The following is a 20,511-nucleotide window of genomic DNA, read 5'->3' on the forward strand; positions in this document are numbered from 1 at the left end:
ATCTTTTTTTAAAATGTTTTTTTCCCTTACCATCTGCAGCAGTACAGCGAGAAGCCAGTTCCCACAGGACTAATCCCATGGCGTACATATCTATCCTCAAAAATGCATCCCTTTGGAAGTTTATAGCACCCTCTAATACTTCTGGAGCCATATACCTCCGGGTACCAACCTGAAAAAGATGTTGAAAGCAAATAGTACTCATTCATTAATTTTATGAACATATTATACTTTTGTAAAAAAGAATCAAAACCATATGTGGTGTAATATCAGATAAGGTAACTAAGTTATAACCACCAGACTACAAGGTCAAGCAGAATTTATTCCATTTCAAGTAATACAACAGCCAAGACACTCACTGGAAAGAGCAGAAGCATCTATCAGTAAGGGTGGATTAAACAAATGGAGCATAAGCAGCTCTTAAAAACATGAGGTACATCTATGGGCTAATCTAGAAAGATTTCCAAAAACACTGCAGGATGAAAACATCAATGAACAAAGCAGTATAAACCAAAGTCCTTTCTGGGTACACTTAATAAATATATCAACATTATGCTAGTATAGGCTTAGAATTTTTCCCCTCTTCTGGAAGTAATCATAAGAAACTAAACAATAATTGTGGGGAGAAGGATGAAAGAGAAAAAAACTATATAGTTTTAAGTTGTACCTTTACACACTTTGAAATGTATCTTTTTTAAAAAATGCTTTAAGGGTTTCTCTTTTCCTGTATTAGAAAATAATACACTAATAAAAATACAAAATGTAAAAAGAATTAGCTAAAAAAAGGATGAATAAACTTGTTAAAGTCTAGTTGTACAAAATCTATATGTTTACTTATTCATGACTTCTGTCTCAGAGGTCTTTATCTTTCCCTAACAATTTGGTATTTCTTAGTTATGTAACAATGGTTACTAAGCTAGTACAGCTAGCTTTGCTTGGTGCTTGACAACATTCATAGATGGATGTTTAAAAATCTGTGTGATAGCTGGGTAGATCCCAATCCACTTGAGCAGATCTAGGAAATACTGGCCATTTCCAAAAAGCTCCATCCTTAAGTGACTGTGATTTCTAGACTAGACTTGCACAATTATCTGCAAATATACTGGTAATAAGAACAGATTACTAAGAGCCTAAAGTTCAAGTTTTTAATTCATTTAATAAGGAGAATACTTCAGAGAAAAAGAAAGCTTAATATTTTTTCTACTTTAAGTAACTATTTCAATGGTACAATTGTGTAATATATAAAATGTGTAATAACATGCATTTTTATATTTTCTGGTCCATGAAATCTAAAGTCAAGGAACAACTGATGTAAGTAGTTATTTTAATTTCATCACGTAACCCAACTATGAGGGTATTAAAAGATATGAATGAGTTCCACATTCTTTTCTTAAAAAAACAGGGGGTAGGGGGGTTATGAGGTACCAAAGGAATAAACTATTCACCAAACTTAGTCTTATGATAATCGACCATACAATAAGCTCAGGTGTTTAATCCCAAGGCTTCCTGCACAATCTCCCTCTGTTACATTCTCCACAAAACTGCCTTTGTTCCCAAATACATTTGTTGTCAACCTTTCTAGAACTATGACTGCTGACCATGGCTCCAAACTAAATTCTTAAATCATTAGTCAATACTGCCAAAATTTGTTATGTTGTGGTTATTTGAGAACTGTGTTCTTGGAAGTTAATAGGATATGCTGGGGGGAAGGAAAGCTGAGAATTAGATGTTCAAATAATTTGCATGATTTGAAAGATGAAGAAATAATCATACCAGAGCCTAAGTCATTAGGCTTTGTAAAAAAAAATGTCACCTCTCAGGTTAAACTGGTTTTCCTGGTTAAAAGTCATCTTGCAGGAATGACAACACATTTGCTATTTTCTAGCCTCACAGGTTTCGAGAATAAAGTGTATGGATAATGTTCTTTTCCTCTGTGGCCTTCTTAAAGTTTCCCATTACTGAGATCTCTGTGCCGACCTTGACAAGAGGTAGGATCCTCACTCAAGGCTTTACAAGTGTCCTGAAATGTGGAGAGAATTCAGAGAAAGGCTATAGAGCTGATTAAAGAGTTGATGAAGCAATAAAGACCAAAAAGCAAGAAATTATAATGGTCTGAAAAAATGAGCAGTAGATCTTAATGCAATGTAGCATGAATAGTGACCGAATATTCTTCCATTCCCTCTTAAGGTAGTGAAAGAATTAAGTTAAAACTGAGTTACTACTAAGAACTCTCTCAGAATGAGTCTATTAAAATGTGTTTGATTCTTCTTTGACTAGTTTTTAAAATTAGAATCCCATGACATCTGTCTAGGCTATTTTTATGAAATGCTTGTTCTAAACCACTTGAGGTCCTCACAGTCCTTCACCATCCTATGAAAATGTCCTCCTCAGCAAATTTAACGCATGACTCTTAAGAGAGCCATTTTATATTAGATGCTGAGTTAATAACCAATTCAATCCAGATATGCCATGCTAAGAAAATATGAGACAAGATTATTTTTTTCAGAGTTTATAGTGACCATGCTTACCTGTCCATGAGTATCACCTGCAGACTTGCCAGCCTCAAACTTTAACGCCAACCCAAAGTCAGCAATACAGGCTGTCAGATTGTTTTTCAACAGCACATTTTTACTTTTGATGTCCCTTGCAAATAGAAAGATAGACAAAGTACTCAAATTAAGTTTTAACAAGGTACATCTTGTAAAAATTTTCACTGAAAGTGGGAGAGAGACTAGGTATGCTATAAAAGAATAGTTACTGGAAAGTATGAAAGGCAAAAAAAAGGAGAGGGAGAAAAAGCTTAAGCAAAGTCTCCATATAGCTGAAGCACAAGAAAGAGTACAGAGACAAACTCCTATTTATAACATGGACAATAAGAAGGAATTCTTTCCATAACAGTTTTATAAAGAAGTGCCATTCCAAAAATACTATCCAGCCTACATGTTATCTATGCCATTCCTACTATCAATCATAAAAACATATCAGAGTTTATTGTTAGAAACTCCCATTGAAACAGAACATTAAATACCAAAATTTAAGAATTTTCAAAGAATAGCTTAATTGGGGACCTTCTGCCTATTGGTACAGGCCTACATTTTAGAATGGTCCCTTATTTTAATGGTTCTTACATTCATCAACCTGGTTGCAGACAAGCATCTCCAGGAATGTATAACAGATAAAAATTTTTCACTATGAACATACCCTGCTCCAATTAGACCCTGGTGTTCTGAAAAGAGTAATTGTTTTTTAAGGCAATCAGATGTCCTCTACACACCAGCCTCAACCGGTTCATCCTAGAAATACTATACCTGAGCTGAATACATCTGTGCCATGAGCAATGGTTAAATTTATGTGTACAGAGAGACCAAGAGTGGGATAGAGGAGACACAAGGAGACACTCACAAATGTTACAAAACCAATCAGTTTTAGACTCAAAAATTTTTATGGGTGCTACTCCTTATAACCTGTGGGGGAGGAAAGTTCATTCAGTTCCCTGTAAGATGGGGTGAGGTGAATAAAAATCCAGGAAGAGGCAGTTAGACTGAAGAGAGGAAGGTGAGAAGAAAGGGGAGCTATTTCTGAGGTGGAAGTTTGCAAAATCAGAATCTATGTTACAGTTGGGTTTAAAAGTAATGCCTCCCAGCAACCTAAACACCACCTGGTGCCACTCAACTAAATATTTGTTAAATGCATCAGTTCATACCCAATTTTAAAGCAACCATTCTTAAATTGAATGCTAGAAGACAAATTGGTCTCACGTTCAAGGAAGTTAAATTCACAATGACAAACTGAATCCTATGTTTAAGGGAACTAATGTTTTCCCTTTTAATGAAATTATAACTTTTTTGTCCAAGTACTATTTCTTCCCTGAAAAGGCAACTGAGTAAAACCAATTGTTCTGATGATGCCTCCTTCCACCTCAGCTCAAGTAATAATCATTCAAATGAAAGCAAAAAAAGGCACTCCTTAGTTATATCCCCTTTTACCTATTTTTAATCATCTTTGAAGTCAATCATGTTTTGAGGTTAAACAAATTTACCCTTTGATTTAGAGAAAATACACTTTTATTCTTAACCATGCTTTCAAAAATGAGACTAATTAAAACATAAATCGATAATTAAGCTAGTGATGACTAACAATTAAGCTAATGATGTTAATATATACATTATCCAAATTACTTCCTGGCCAATCTCAAAATTAATTTGAAAAACAAATGAAATCATTCTGCCTCCTATAGCATAACTAGATAACTAGGGAAAAAATAAATTTTGTTCAGGGGATTAAAAGCTTAAGTAATAAACAAATACTGATTTGGGAAAATAATATAAATTTAGCTCTACCTGTGAGATATGGCGGGTTTGTGGCCATCTTTTAGGCCAGGTATATCCTCATGTAAATATGCCAATCCTCTAGCCATAGTTTCTGCAATATGACACAGTTCATTCCAAGAGACCACATTAGCCTTAAGAAAGTCTGACAGTGAACCCTAAAGGGGAAAAAAACACAACTTATGTTCTTGACAAAAAGCCATATGTATATGGAGACTTTCCTTTTTACTTTTAAGAGGTTATAGAAGACAACATATTTTTCTTTTGGTGAATAATAACACCCCCAAACCAATTTACAGTATCTGGAATGGTTCAAGTTTCACATTAATAAATATTTGACTAGAAAAAAATACCACTCATCTTTAAAGGTTTGCTACAAGCACAGGCAGTCGGTCAATTTCCCCCTATTTAGAAGGCAACATTTTTTTTAAAAAAATGTCAAGTTTCAGAAACTATTTAATGACTATGGAGATATTATATTGGACTAGGAGAGCATAAAATTAAGACACATAAACAACAACAAACATAAAGAATCCTCTTGGGATTGATTATTGCCATCTTTTTGGTTAAGAATTAAGAGAAGTTTAAGAGCCACTTATATCTGACAATAAACCTGACTGCCAAGGAGAACACAATTTCCTATATCATTAATGTATATTTTCATACTAACTCTGAAAGTAGAAAAAATGAGGAAAAATAGCAAGTGTGCTTTGGTAATAATTACCCTACAAACGAGTGACAAAGATCAGGTAAATTTCCTAATTCTAGTTTTGTCACTAAGCTATACTAAGTAAAGTTTTAAGAAACAAAATTCAAGCTGAAAAAAAATATATGGTTCACGTAATCAAAATGGATGGTAAATTTACTAAGCATCAATTATTCTATATAAGAAAAGCCTAATAATGCTAAGTGTCCTGTAGTCCAGCCGTTCAACCAATCAAAGAGTAATATGCTAATGATATGCTAAGGCCGCTCAACCGTGCGCTATGATGTGCACTGACCACCAGGGGGCAGATAGTTGAACGGCGACCAGTAGCTATGACGTGCACTGACCACCAGGAGGCAGATGCTCCGACCAGTATGTTAGCTGGCTGCTGGGGTCTGGCCAATCAGGACTGAGCGAGACGGGCCAGACGTGACCTGGAACTCTCCTGCAGCCCCTCCCCAGCTAGCCAACCTCCCGTATTCCTTCCTGGCCCTAATTGTGCACCAGTGAGGGTCCCTCAACCTGGCCTGCACCCTCTCATAATCCGGGGACCTCTCGGGGATGTCGGAGAGCCTGTTTCGGCCAGATCCCGCAGTCCAGGCCAAGGGACCCCACTGGTGCACGAACCTCTAGTACTAAAATAATTATTTGTAGCAGAGGTAATTGCAGCACAAGAAATCAGGGACAAAAGACTGGTTAACTAGAGGGTTAGGTAAAAAAGTTGCTATCTTTGCTCTTTTATTAAAGTAAATTTTCTAAATAGATATTACTTATAAATATTAACCTAGTAGAATATACTATTCCCAGAAAAATAAATCTGAGTAATTTGTAACCAACATTAGGTAGGTAAACCAACCCTGACTTTATTGAGTTAAAACAGAAAGTAGTTTTACCTTTTCATGAAATGCTGTGATTAGCCAAAGATCCACATCAACACTGGTGCCTCGTTTTTCTGCACCAATGAACTGTAATATATTCTCATGCTTCATTCCAGGCAAACTGTAGACTTCATATTCATTTTGCCATGACTGTTTGTCCTACAGTCAAAAAGGAAGAATAGTAAGAGTGCAAAGAATAGAGGCAATAAACTATATCTAAAAAAAAAAAGTTACTTGAGTTCTAAGGCAAAAAATTAAAAATAAACATAACCATTAAAAGATTCACCAGTTTTGATTTTTAATAAAAGCACACTCTGACAACAGATAAGAGTTCCATACCAAATGTCTGCCCTCCCCGATATCCTCAAAACACACTTTTCTGTGTTTCCAATTTGTAAACACAGGAGTTGCTCAGAAATACTCAACTTCAGTATCTAACCTTGGACACATTCTGCTTACAAGTTAGCACTACGGTGTAATTTCACCATGGTGTGAAGTTACTTGTGTTACTATTCAGAATAATCTCCCTGGGAGATGAAATTCAGGTAGAAAGACTTCATCTAATTAGAAAAAAATATTTTAAAGAATTTATATATATAAAAGCCTAATATGCTAAGTGTCTGACTGTTCGACCAGTTGCTATGACACACACTGACCACCATGGGGCAGACACTCTGACCAGTAAATTAGCTTGCTGCTGGGGTCTGGCCGATTGGGACTAGGCGAGACAGCCCTGATTGGCCCCGAACAGGACTGGGCAAGATGGGCCGGACACACCTTGGAGCCCTCCCATGGTCCCTCTCTGGCCCCGAACATGCACTGGTGGGGTCCCTCGGCCTGGCCTGTGCCCTCTCACAATCCAGGACTCCTCAGGGGATGTAGGAGAGCTGATTTCAGCCCTATCCCCATAGGCCAGGCCAAGGGACCCCACCAGTGCACAAATCCATGCACCGGACCTCTAGTAACATATTAATACATTGTTTGCGGGTAGTTTTTATCGCGCTCACAGGTGGCTCTACTTCTTACAGTCAACGTAAAACGTATAAATACGTTTCCCGCATACAATGTGTTAAACACTAGAGGACTGATGCATGAAATTTGTGCACTTGGGGGGGGGGGTCCCTCAGCCCAGCCTGCACCCTCTCACAGTCTGGGAGCCCTCAGGGGATGTCTGACTGCTGTGGAGATGGGAGGGGCTCCTGCCACTGCCTCTGTGCTCGCCACCCGTGAGCCCAGCTTCTGGCTGAGCAGCACTCCCCCTGTGTGAGCACACTGACCACCAGGGGGCAGCTCCTGCATTGAGCATCTGCCCCCTGGTGGTCAGTGCACATTATAGCAAGCAGTCACTCCGCCGTTTGGTTGCTTTGCATATTACCCTTTTATTATATAGGATTCTTAACAAAATGCTTATAATACCCTATAAAGTCAATAAGAGCACAATGGAGTATATTTATGCAATACAATAATTTTAAATACAATATTCTCATTTGTGCCTGCAAATGATCCATGCCCACTACATATCAAATTATAAAATATTTAGTTTCCATCCACAATGAAAGGATAATAAAAGCAAAAGGCATGATTGCATAATAGTTAGGGACCCTCCGGATCTAAAATATCTGAGACCTTTGGCAAGTTAATAACCATTAGCAAAATGAGGACTGTGCACGGGTCGGGGGGGTGGGGGAGGGTGGTCCCTCAGCCCACCCTGTGCCCTCTTGCAATCCAGGACCCCTCGGGGGATGTCTGACTGCCAGTTTATGGGCCTAAACCAGCAGTTGGACATCCCTCTCGCAATCCGGGATGTTGCATGCACCAGTGACCATACTTTTCATACAGGTGAAAGGCATCTTGCTGTTGTATGGGCAGCTACATTTTTTGCCCTGATAATAAAAAGTAGTATATAACATGATCCTTCTGAGGCAATAGTAGCATTTTCCCCATCTTATGGGTGGAAAAACTGAAGCAGAGAGAAGTTAAGTAATTGGCTTTGTCACACAGTTATAAGTGTCAGAATCAGGGCTGACCACAAAATGTGCAAGCCAGAGTCCATACATGTCATTGCTGCATCATCCTGTTTCTTCAATGTTAAAGTAGCCTTGCCAGATTTTAATTTGTAAATCTAAGAGACTGTTCCAATATATAGGGTAGGGTCCCTAGGCCTGGCCGGCGATCAGGGCCGATCTGTGGGACGACTGGTGGGGCGATCGGGGGAGCTCCCACTGGCACCTCCCTTGGCTGGCAGCCTGGCACCATCTGCTCACGGGCCAGCCCCACCCCCCCACAACACTGGCAGGGCGATTGGGGAGTGGTGCTGCCCACTTGCTGGCAGGCCCTGCCCCCCAATCACACCACTGCCACCGGTTGCCTCCCTCTGCCCACAGGCACCTGCCTTGGCTGGCCTGGTGCCACCCGCTCGCCGGCCCTGCCCCCCGCTGACCAGTCGTTCCGCAGGTCATTCTGCCATTTGGTCGATTTGCATATTAGGGTTTTATATAAGTAGACTAGAGGCCCAGTGCATGGATTCGTGTACCAGTGAGGTCCCTTGGCGTGGCCTGCAGGGATCCGGGGAGGAGCCGCTCCTGCTCATCCCAGCCCCTGTAATCCCGGTAAACTGAGCGACACTCCCACTGTGGGAGCACATTGACCACCAGGGGGCAGCTCCTGCATTGAGCGTCTGCCCCCTGGTGGTAAGTGCACATCATAGCAAACAGTCAAGCAGTCACTTAGGCTTTTATATATAGAGATAGAGATATGTATAGTGTGTGTTGTATTATATGTATGGACATATATTAGTCAGTACTCATATATGTAAAACACCTCTACCTGACACAATAGAAGCATCAAATAAAATGTTAGCTACTATTATTGTTATTAATCTTACAATAATATCATCCAAATATTTGTGAATCTTGGCACAACAGAATAGACTTTCCCTCTAAGAACTAAAATATATAGTTTCTGCAGTTCTACCAAAAAGAATAGTAATAGACTTTTTCATAGACTCTAAGAAATAGGCTTTAGAAGAGTCAAGAAGGCTAAAATCCAGGTATATTACGATGAAGAAGTTGATTATATTGTAACTTTGGAATAAGGAAGATCTATTGTCCAGGTACAGTGGTGAAGCAAGCATCATCCAACCCAGCCAGGATTGCGATACCATGCATGGCTTTAGCCACAGAGGTTTAGACACGAGAGAAAGGGAAAAGGAATCATCACAGATCTATACCACAGTCATTCTCAATGGAACAAAACAAAACAGAAGATAGCTCAGGGGTGCATTAGACCAGGTTTTATGAGGTCAGCCCCTTTAAAAAGAAAATTTCAACAGTAAACCAATTATTTGCTATCTTTATTAACTGCCTCTGAAAATTCAACAAGCAATATCTGAAGCAATTATATTAACACTCAAAGTAGAACAAAAATGAATCAGTTTGATAACATACTTCCAAACAGCAATTCTGAAACAAAGCACTTTACTCTTTCATTCTTCTGTTTGCTTTTTTTCTGATTATGTCAATGGAATATTAAAAGTTAACCACTCAGACATTAATTAAATTTTTATTGGAATCTTCATATTCACTTTGCATTTCTTTAGAATTTTTACTGGCAAAAGATCTCCTATATGTTCATTTATTTTAATTCCACCACTCCAAAAAAACGTAATGACTAGTCTATCATTAATTCCATTTCTCAGATGAGAAGGCAGACTTAACAAGGAGAACCGCTTTCCCTAGTACCACAAGAACCACCTTGAAACATATGGCTTGTATTTTCAGACTGGAGTTACAAAGACCAATGCAGTTGCAATCTTTTAAAATTATGTGTGCAGATTAGGAAACTATAATAAGCATACCTGTATTGGAAATATTTTCACAGCGACATATTCATTGAGCAACTGGGCTTTCCAGACACAACCAAATCTTCCCCTTGCTTTCACTTCTAGTAACTGCAGTGGCTTCAAACCTAGTAATGGAGAAGGTGGGGGTGGTCCTGGGTCCTACAGATAAATAACAATAATAATATTAAAAAGCAGCACTTGATACATATCTCTCTAAATGTGAGGGGAAAAGTTGAGTGTACTGAGGAATCAATTGACAGAAAAGGTAAACACATACAAACGACATTAACTTCAATCTTGCCCAAACTGAGTTCTCAAGCATTCCTAATTATCTATAGTAATCACAAGGCAAGCAACTTGAATTAAGAGTTTTCATAAGAACATTCGGCAGTACTGCTATGTATGTATAGTGGGGAAAAAGATCTAAAATCTTTTTGATCCACTGTCACTAATTTTCCTGACTAAAACTTTCTGTGGCCTCTAGGATACTATTAATAGTATTTCAATGGTTTCATCCAGTTGATACTTCCTTACAGAATGAGGATTCAAAAAGTGCCAGAAACAGCAAATTATGGCTGTGTCTCAAAGAAAACTTGTCCTCAAAATCCTCTACTTTCCCCAATTGCTCTTTAAAATCTTTCTTCAATTAATCTCAGAAATACCCACAGTGATTCTCAAATGCAAAGCACATAAAAGAAATGTCAGTTAACGTTGCTATAGCCCAACTGTTCCATTCATTCTAATGTTCCAACCTATTAACAATTTACCCCTTTGCTTGTAATTATTTCCCAAAATTGATCTGAGATAAAAATTATTAGTGTTCTGGAACTGACTGGCAAAAGAAAAGTGCAAATAATAATCAAGAAAGTGAGTGGTCATCCTGGTAGGTGATACAAACTGTAGGTAAAAGAAAGAGAAGTGAGTGTACCGCTATAGTTAACTTTTTTAAGTGGAGTAAATACAAATAGGGGTATAGCATTTACAAAGGACAAAGGAATCCTCCCTATACAGACTGGAGTAGCAACCCTTCACTGAAAGTATTTTATCAGTTCAATATCTGCAAAGAAAAAAAGACATAGGAAACCTTTTGGAAAGTTTCCAGAAGAAAAAAAAATAAAAGTATTTGAAGGGCTGCATAATGAGTATTATAGGGAGCAACTAAAATTTCTGTGACTACAGCAACAGACATTATGACACTGGTGGCACATAAGACATGTGGAAATAGTATGTCACCCCTATACTGATGCACCTCTCTCTGCCTCCTCCCCTCGCGTAAAAAGAAAAGATCTCTTCTTCTAATGCCTCAAGACTGTGAGTGCTCCCTTTAGGCATTATTCAGCCTGCCAGTGCCACTCGAGATTTTAAAAAGTTCGCATCTACATTAGAAGAACCCTTAAGAATAGAAACACTGCAAAGTATTAAAGAGAAAAAATATGTAATTTCAACTAAAGTAGACAATCTTTTACAAAACGGTTTCAGAATTCCGATTTTTTAAAATGGTAAGATAACTACAAGACTTCCTGTGACTCATTTCAATTTATTTTTTTAAATGTCTACAGAAGTTGTTTTTCCATCACATACTCAAAACATGAAAGGTTAGCAGAGATAAAGAGTATTTTTGTTTTTAACAGGGACAAATCCAGGAAGTCAGATATAAATCTCATAGATGTATGCCCCTAAAGTTATTATCTTCAGTGGGAGAGGACACAAAAATCTCTGGAAAGGTTTTAGTAAAACTTGACCTTCCCTACCTCATTTTTTGATCATTTAAACTCTTGGATTCTACTGCTAAGTTTGTTACTTATGTGAATGCGGAGTCAGAGGGGAAAAAAGTTGAAAACTACTCTTCTAGAGGCAAAGGACTCAGTGCTGAAAATCCAAGAATTACTGGATAAATGCATAAAAGAAAATTTACACTAACTAACTAAAAAAGTTCAATTTGAAAAACTTAAAGTAACTAAAACAATAATGTCAATGATTTCCCCTCCTTTAGAGGTAAATTAGAAAACTTGAATTTTCAAAGCTGGGATTCCAAAAACTAAAATATACAGATAAGAGCTGAAAGCTGAAGGAAAAATAACCAAATAAAGGGTAATATGGCTCTAAATTTAAACACTACGATTTTTAATAACTTATATATAAATTAACTGATAATGTCTCTGGATAACATATACATTGCCCATTCTTGGTTCTAGAGTACCATCTACCTGGAAATAATGTCTATTAAACAGGATTTGGATTACTTAATTCACAAATCAAATTAAGAATATGTCAGCAGTTCAAAACATGATTTAACATAACATTAATCTTAATTTTAGGAAACATAATAAATTTTAATGTCTATGCTTAGAAAAAAAATAATTGAGTGTTTTTCAAATGCAAAGATAAACTTCAAAGTTCCCATGTTTCCAAGGCTCTGTTTAGCAAGCTTCTAAGCTACCATTATTTCAGTGAGAAATCTTAGATAGCTCTCCTAATGATATTACCATTATATCATAGCCTGAAAACATAACCACTGTCAAAATTAGTTGTAAGTAAAAAGCTTAAATTAAGAGCACTGGCCAATTTTCAAAGGGTGATAAAAAGATCTTCAAAAGTACATTCCTATAGAGTATTAAATAAAAAATATTCTTTATAAATAACATCCTATAATACTTAAAAGGTTGGGTAAAAAAAACAGTAACTATAATAGGTACCACTATCTAAAATTTATAACATCAATCAATCAACATATCTTTTGCTTTTTCAATAAAAAATCAGTAGAATGTTCTTCTATTTCATACTTTTCAGTTCTTTATTAAGCTTTAACTGAATCTCTAATATCTACCTTTTACTTATTCTATAATCCAAGATTATAAATGATTTTCAGTTTATTAACATCATTATACTAATTTACCCACACAAAAAACAATGCTCGATTCTAGAAATAAAGATTTATACCTTTAAAGTATAAGAATACCTGGGAAGACTAATTCAGACTTAAACTTCAAAAAGACAGCAACATTGTATTGTTATCCGTAAAACAGGGATTTGCCCTGCCATGCAGAAAAACTACTTTCAGGTGGGAGCAGCTATGAGGACTGCAGAATTTCTAAAAAATCTCCCTAAGTCTCTGGTTCTTTTGCAGTATCCATACTATTTTTGCAGTTAAAAAGATACGCATTAGAACATGGCTCTGATTACATCCCTTCTTTACCCATTTGTATGTGAAAATCATGGCCTCGTGAGACATCATGTTATGAAGCAACAAATGACTAGGGCTGGAAAAAGTGCCTCCCACCCCAACACACTAACACTACTATAACCAATACCTGAATACATTGTTCAAAGAAAGAACTGCAAAGAAGTTTGTGATCATTTTACTTATTCTGAATTCTCCAGATGAAGGCTGAACTCTAATTAAAGTTTTAAACTACCACACAGTGAAAAATCAAGTTATACTTCCCTAGCTAGTCCATTTGCTAAAGATGTCAAAGATGAAAGAAACTATCTGAAAATATAGATTTCACATTAAAAGATAATGGATTCAACCAGAAAGTCAGCACCTATCAAAGGTGAGGACATGCTGACATTTAAGCTAATGATGTTATGTAAGAATTAACCAATACAAAGATTTTAAGACTAAAAATCTTGCCATTAGGTGTTAACTTCTAATCAACTAAAACAATTGTGTCTACATTCCACCTCGGGTGAGTATAAATATTGTTAACAATCCTTTAAACCCAAAACTATTACTATGGCAAATCAATCATGTTTTCAATACCAAAAGTAGAAAAAAAACTTCATAACATAAATGTATAGACTATAAAGGATGCACAATAAAGCAATAACAAATAATCTAAGAACAAAATGTTTAGTATGCATCCACAAAAAAGTTCCACAACCATAAAACAAACATCAATGCATCTTACCTCTATCATTATATGAAAGGCGTGCTTGTGAAGAAAAAACACAGGCAAAAGAAATTACGATTTATATCCAGAATGAAATGAAAAATGACACATCAGTTACAAAAGTGAAGGAAGAAGGATAATGATTTAGCTTTTTAAAAATTGGCAATGATCCACTGTATAATATTTCTAAAATGAGACTTGGGAACACTTTCCTTATAAAACAAAGGAAAGTAATATTTGAAAAAACAAACTGGGACATTACCTATCAGACAGATGACTCTTGTATAACCCCAAGTTACCTGATCGAATGGACTTTAAGCCAGTAAATAAACTAAATCAAATCTTAAATAACTGTTACTTATTTTTCTCAGAAGTTATATTGTCTTAGCTATAAGAGTACAAGTAATTTAATTGAGAAGAAAGGCATTGGAATTGACTTCTGGACACCAGAGGGCAGTATTGCCTTTAACAAAATTTGTAGGAGCAGCACTATATAGCTCAGACCACACTCTCTGACAGTTATCTTCACAATCTCTAGAATCTTCTACTTCCTGAACTGCTGCACATCCCTTTCATCGAAGGCAGTAGAAGCATAACAGTGAAACAGAAAACTGTTTCCGGTGCCAATGTGAATGTGTGCAACAATACACTAGGGTAAAAAAAAAGAAGGGAAGACTAAGAAGGTCAGAATTAAATAGAAAGAGTGACAGACCAGGCCCACTGCTATTCTATTTCTCTAGCCACAGCAACAGTAAAGAATTCAAGCAGCGGTGGCCCTGAGAACAAGTATCCAAACATACTTTTCAATCTGAGGACACTCATAGAGAACAAGATTTTCAATGCCCTAGTCATCACAAAATAGGTAAGGGCCCAAATTAAAAATTAAGAGAAATATTGTCACCACAGTGTAAAGAAGGCTATGAATCCCTCCAATCACTGATTATATTCTCCAGTTTCCAATATTTCTAAAGAGAAAAATAGCTACAAAAAAAGATTTGACAGCTCATTTATCTATACCAATTGCTTAACTAGTTTTTTTGCCTTCTTAATTTTTTCCTGTGACAATTCAGGATTGTTTATAATTCATCTAAAAGGCTTAGCTAATCCTACTATTAAAACATCTTATCAGTACTCCAGAGTAAAATTCATTCCTTGTAAGAAATACATGCCTTTATTGGCTTAGCTAATCCTACTATTAAAACATCTTATCAGTACTCCAGAGTAAAATTCATTCCTTGTAAGAAATACATGCCACATGAATAACTAGACGATAGCTTCCCAAGGTTTAAGCACCTCTCAGGTTTTGTTTTCATACAGGTGCTTTCAGAGATAAAGATGCCACTGTAATAACATTGTGCAAGCAGGTGCCATTCACGAACCTTACCAAAAAGTATAAACTTGTTCAATGTACACATTAGAATAAACTATAGAATGATGCAAACTAAACAAGAGACACCAAGAACAGGCCTCAATGTATCAACAATGTTATAAAATAAAAGGGTCCAAACAGAATCCAAAAAAATAAATTCACCAAAATACATAAATAGATATAAAGGAACCAAACAAAACAGTCTGGATTCACAAATGGAAAATGGAACATGAATGTCACTAACTATAACTGGAGAAAGCAGTGAAAACCAAATAAGCACATTAATATCAAGTATTTAGGTTTGCTGAATAAAATTCTTTTAAAAAAGACTTTCCTTAAGGGGAAAAAAAATTAACTGTCAAACATCAGAAAGGAATGAACAGTACTTCTCCATGATTCAACAAATCTTTACTGAGTGCCGAGTTTGTGCCAGGCACTGACTATCTAGGCTCTCGTGATGCTTACTACAGTGTAGGTAAGAAAGACTAAGCTAATCAAAGATTACACTAATAAATGCATAATTATAAAGAGCAAGAAAAAGGAATTCAGTACCTTGAGCACCTGTAAGGAGTTTAACTTAAACTGGCAAGTTAAATAAGAGAAGATATTCCTGAGAAGAGGATCCTTGAGAAATGGAATAAGTATTAGAGGTAGGAAGATAAGGGAGAGCATTATGCTAAGTGAAATAAGCCAATCAGAGAAAGATAAATATCACATCATCTCACTCATTTGTGGAATATAATGAACAACATAAACTGATGAACAAAAACAGATCCAGAGACAGAGAAGCATCGATCAGACCATCAAACCTCAGAGGGAAGGAAGGTTGGGGAGGGTGAGGGTAAGGGAGAGATCAACCAAAGGACTTGTATGCATGCATATAAGCCTAACCAAAGGACACAGACACCAGGGGGGTGAGGGTATGAGTGGGGGGAGTGGGAGGGCAATGGGAGGATAAGGGCACATATGTAATACCTTAATCAATAGAGAGAGAGGAAAAAATAAAAAGATAAAGTACAAAAACAACATTGGGACCCATCCTACCATCCTGACTTGCACAACCAAATGGTTATTGGTTCCATTTACTGAGAAACAGGTTTGAGAGAGATCACTACCCTTGAATGTTAAGTGCTTGGAGACATCTAGGTGGAGACATTTAGTAGCCAGTTAGATATACAAAACTGGAATACAAAGAAATCTTCCTAGAAATAGGGATTTAGGTTCATTTGCATACTATAAATAAATATATATGACATATAATATACATTTTCCCCTACTTAAACTATTCTGATATCACTCAAAAACTTCTTAGAAGAATTAAGAACCCCCTACCCAACGTATTTGAAAACTGATAAATTCTAAATTTGTCTCCTCTTAGTCATCTAATTATCTTACATTCTAAGAAACTTTACAATCGCTAATTATAAAAAGACTATTGCCAAGTAGATAGAAATAGGATCTATAAAGAAATAACACAGTGTGTGTATGAGGACAAATGTTTCTGAGCTAAGGAAAGCAAGACATTATACATTAACAGATTCAATAATAAGGATACTGTCAAATGCACAGCCATGATTCCAATCCAAATAGAGTTTCAAAATTCCTGTGATATATCAACTCCTACTTCCTACAGTTTCTCTCATCTAATCCTCCTGAAAGCAAAGCAAAAACAGACCAAGGTGGATGAAATTAGAATTCTGAACACATTCCCTAAGAAGCTGTTAGTTCCTCAGGGTAGCCAGCCCTGAGGTTAAAAGTCTGAAAGAGATGTAGGGATGCCCATTCTCCTTTTGGTTGCTGCTCAGTACCATCAGATTTTACTGGTATGAAAAATTTTTTGTTCATTTCAGCACTTGAATTCTGCAAGTAAGGCTGAAAAAATGAAAAGGACCGTGCTATACATTAATGTATTGTGATATGGGAAAGTGGTTATGTTTATCTATAAGTCTATATATGCTCACTATAAAAACTTTTTTAAACGTAATTTATGTACTCTGATCTTTACCCTCACCCTATTTTAGTTTTTTATGAACCCCACATTATTATTTACAGAAATAAGCCATTAAATTAAAATTACTTCAATGAAATTAATCCTTGGATATAGATGCATAGGCGTTTTTGCCAATCAGCAAAATGACTCTAGGCCAACTTATTTACCTACCCGTGTTTTGATTTTCTTAATCTATAAAATGGATTTAAAATAGGACCTAAATCATGGGATGTTGAAAGATTAAATGAGTTAATCTTAAGTGCTCTGTATAGCACCTGATAGAGTCAAAATGAAATATTTTATTACACTAAATCAATTTCAAAGTATTGACATGTATCTACAACGGTTTCAATAACAATGATTGATTTTGAGTACAATTTTGAAGTTGTTATTCTGATAGCAATAATAGCTAACACTTATTGAGGACTTAACATTAACTGAGCACCCCAGATGTGGCTCTTCTCCTAATCACTAAAGAGCTAAAATCAGGTACTTCTCCTCCTTCCCTCCATCATTGCCCAAAATTATTGAAGCAACTCCCTTCTTACTCTCTATGTCCTTCATTTCCAAACTGTAAAGTCAAACAACCAATCAACCAACCTACTTTTCATTCATCTACGTATTAACTGTGGGCTCCAAAAGGGCCACTGGCAAGGACTGTCCTGGTGCTTGCTTACCACTGCACATTCAGCATCGTGTGCCTGGCACACGATGGGCACTCAAGCATTAGGTGAGTGGTTAAACAAAACAAACAAACTTTCATACCTCCCAGCCTATCTGATATGAGCAGCTTTCACTAATAAACAGACTTTTATTCATTTTTATAATCTCAAATTAATAGAAAAAGGTTTGACAGCAATGAAGTAGCTAGGAGTGGAGAAACAGATCCAGGATGAGGTCCAGGAAATAAGAATAGAGAGGAAAGCAAACTTACTTCTTCCTGTCTACCATCTCCTTGCCAGACAAGGAGGAATAATGTCCTCTGGTCTACATGCATCAGTCCCATTTGTAAATTGGCAGACTGGGTTCTCCACAGGCCTAAGAAAAACTGAACTCAACGTTTTTTAATTTAAATGGAAGTCAGTCTTAGAAACAAGGTGCTTTAATTTTAATGTGTAGCTTTAAGTTACTTTAAGCTTTTAAAGCACCTTTTTTTTAAATTTCCCTTTCTTCCCTTCCCTTCCTTTGGTTTTTGAACACAGGATTTCAGGCAATCTCCAAGTGGGCCTATCTGTGTGTTTGTAAATGACACAGCTTACATATGCCTAATGAGAGTAATTTTTTTTCAAGCTGCATGTCTATGGATAATTTATGACACTTTTCCCACAATTAGTATAGAAGTATGTATAAAAGTAAGTTGTAATTTAGGTTATCAATATAAAAACAATCACACACAAAGGTGGAACACAGAAGGAAGAGACATTTGTAATAGCCCTGTACTATTTCTAAAGCATGTACCCCCCCCCAAAAAAATATATATATCCTCAAGCATAAAACAATAGCATTATATCACCATATTTTAAGCATGATAAAATAATAAAGTGAAAACATTTGTGGAATGTAGGTTCCTGCTCTTATCAGAAACCTAACACAACTCTAAGCAAATAAAACAAGTTTTGGTATTTTAAGAGCACACATTAGAGTCCTACTAAATTTCATCTAAAAACAACATCATTTAATCAGAATGAGATCGATTAGAAGTACTGAGCTGAAAAGCTGTCCTTAGTATACATCGTGGAGTAACATTTTACAGTTTAAAAAAGAGGCGGGGAGAGCATATACTCAAACAAATGAGATTCGAGGTGTCAAAGGATATACACCAGCCTGTTAGAATTGGTTATTTCAGAAAACTGATTAAAAAAAGAAAGGAAGAACAAATTATTTTTCCCCCCCCTTTTTTTTTTGGAGGGGGAGGGGGACACACACACTTCTATCTGTATTTTAAATAGAAGGCAATTTTTTAAAGAGAAAGCAAAAGATGTAGAAAAAGCAAGAGATGTGTTCATAAACTTCAAGCATTTAATAAGCAGTCAATCTATTTCAAGATATGCTTCCATAGATGCAATATCTATTTTGCAGGTATAACTTAATATTAGCATATTAAATACTTAATGAAATTTAGTAAATTTCCCCTACATCCTCCCAAATAAAGAACATACTTCCCTAAACTGACTTGTTTGAATAATGATATGCTGCCCCTTTCAGTATCTTATTAATTTTAAATGGGTACATATATAGATTTATGTTCAACAGGAAAATCCTACAAAGCATTTCAAAGATGGCTTGGTTTCTCAGTGAACAGTAATTTGACATAGCATGAAATGATAACCTATGATTAATATTAAGGTCAATTGGATTATTCTGTGTGCCCAACTAGGTATCTCAAACATGTGAAAGCTTTTAGTCCTTATCAGACCAAAACCTAAACAAAAAAGTCATGACATAAGAACTGAAGAGACCAATGTCACTTAAAAAGTATTAATGTTACAATACTATAGTGCTGTTTATATAGCCTCTAAAAATTTAACAAGAAGCTAACTTCATATCTTGTTAAAGGCAGTTTAATTTCTAGTCCCTAAAATGGATTTTCTTATCAAGTGGTATTTTTTATCTGCACAAATAAAGATCTTACAAGCAAGAAACTTAAGCTCACATATGGTTATGAAAGTGATGCAAATAGTTTTATTGAAACCACATTAAGACTTCTTAATAATAGAGTGAATGCATCAATTCCCTCACATTCATGACTCACTGACACTAGAAAAACCAGTTCATGATCAGTTTACTCACTAAAGATTATTAAGAGGCTCCTTTCACATGTGGAAAGACAGTTTCAACACAGGCAAAAGAAAAGTGACATAGGTGAAACAAATTAAAAGGATGCTTTAAGACTGTGATAAATAAAGAATTGAATAATGGCATTCTCTTATAAAAGCCTAGAAGACTTCAACTTATTTTACCCCCAAGAAATACGGCCTCAAGATTCATCTTAAAGCAAAGCCCTAGATAACCTAAATGCTTATTAAATGAATCCCTGGGCATAGTGCATTATCATCATAGTATAACTCTAAATACAATAAAGTCAATTTAGCAATTCATCACTTACAAAATAGTTATTACATGCAAATACTGTGTGAGATACAGTAGTGATACAAACACAGTTATCTTCAAGGAGCTTACAATCAAGTGTGAGAATGAAACATACACAAATGACTAAAGCCTTTCTCAACTGGGGTCGCTCGTCTGCATCACAGAAAACTTAAACTGACTTGAGCACTATTTTCTCAATTCCCTCAAGGAAGGAACATAACTAATACCATTCTAGATGGATATGATGGATGGCTTAGGTTGTATTAGGAGAAAAGAATCAAAAGGCAGACAAAGTGTAGAAGATCACACGTCATGCTCCAAACTCTGTATATTTTGTACTGATCATTTAAAAACTCTCAAATAGCTTTTAAGCTCAGAAGTAACATAATCAGACAAGTGTTCTACAGCATTAGTACAGA

At 36.1% G+C, this 20,511-nt stretch overlaps 1 protein-coding gene across 7 annotated transcripts in view; it reads right to left on the reverse strand.

The window, feature by feature from the left end:
• Positions 1-20,511, reverse strand: part of ACVR2A (activin A receptor type 2A) — a 94,157-nt gene that overhangs the window by 7,918 nt on the left and 65,728 nt on the right. For all 7 annotated transcript variants that reach the window (XR_002828753.1, XR_002828752.1, XM_006086872.3 and 4 more), the window contains 5 exons: positions 9,766-9,909; positions 5,925-6,068; positions 4,338-4,483; positions 2,526-2,640; positions 31-169 (listed from right to left, as the gene is read on the reverse strand). Coding sequence is in view for 5 of the 7 variants with exons in the window: in XM_006086872.3 (XP_006086934.1) it covers positions 31-169; positions 2,526-2,640; positions 4,338-4,483; positions 5,925-6,068; positions 9,766-9,909 (688 nt within the window). In the remaining 2 variants the exon portion in view is untranslated. The remainder of the gene's footprint in view (positions 1-30; positions 170-2,525; positions 2,641-4,337; positions 4,484-5,924; positions 6,069-9,765; positions 9,910-20,511) is intronic.

The sequence above is a fragment of the Myotis lucifugus genome, unplaced genomic scaffold, assembly GCF_000147115.1.
Source record: "Myotis lucifugus unplaced genomic scaffold, Myoluc2.0 scaffold_32, whole genome shotgun sequence".
Taxonomy (NCBI): Eukaryota; Metazoa; Chordata; class Mammalia; order Chiroptera; family Vespertilionidae; genus Myotis; species Myotis lucifugus.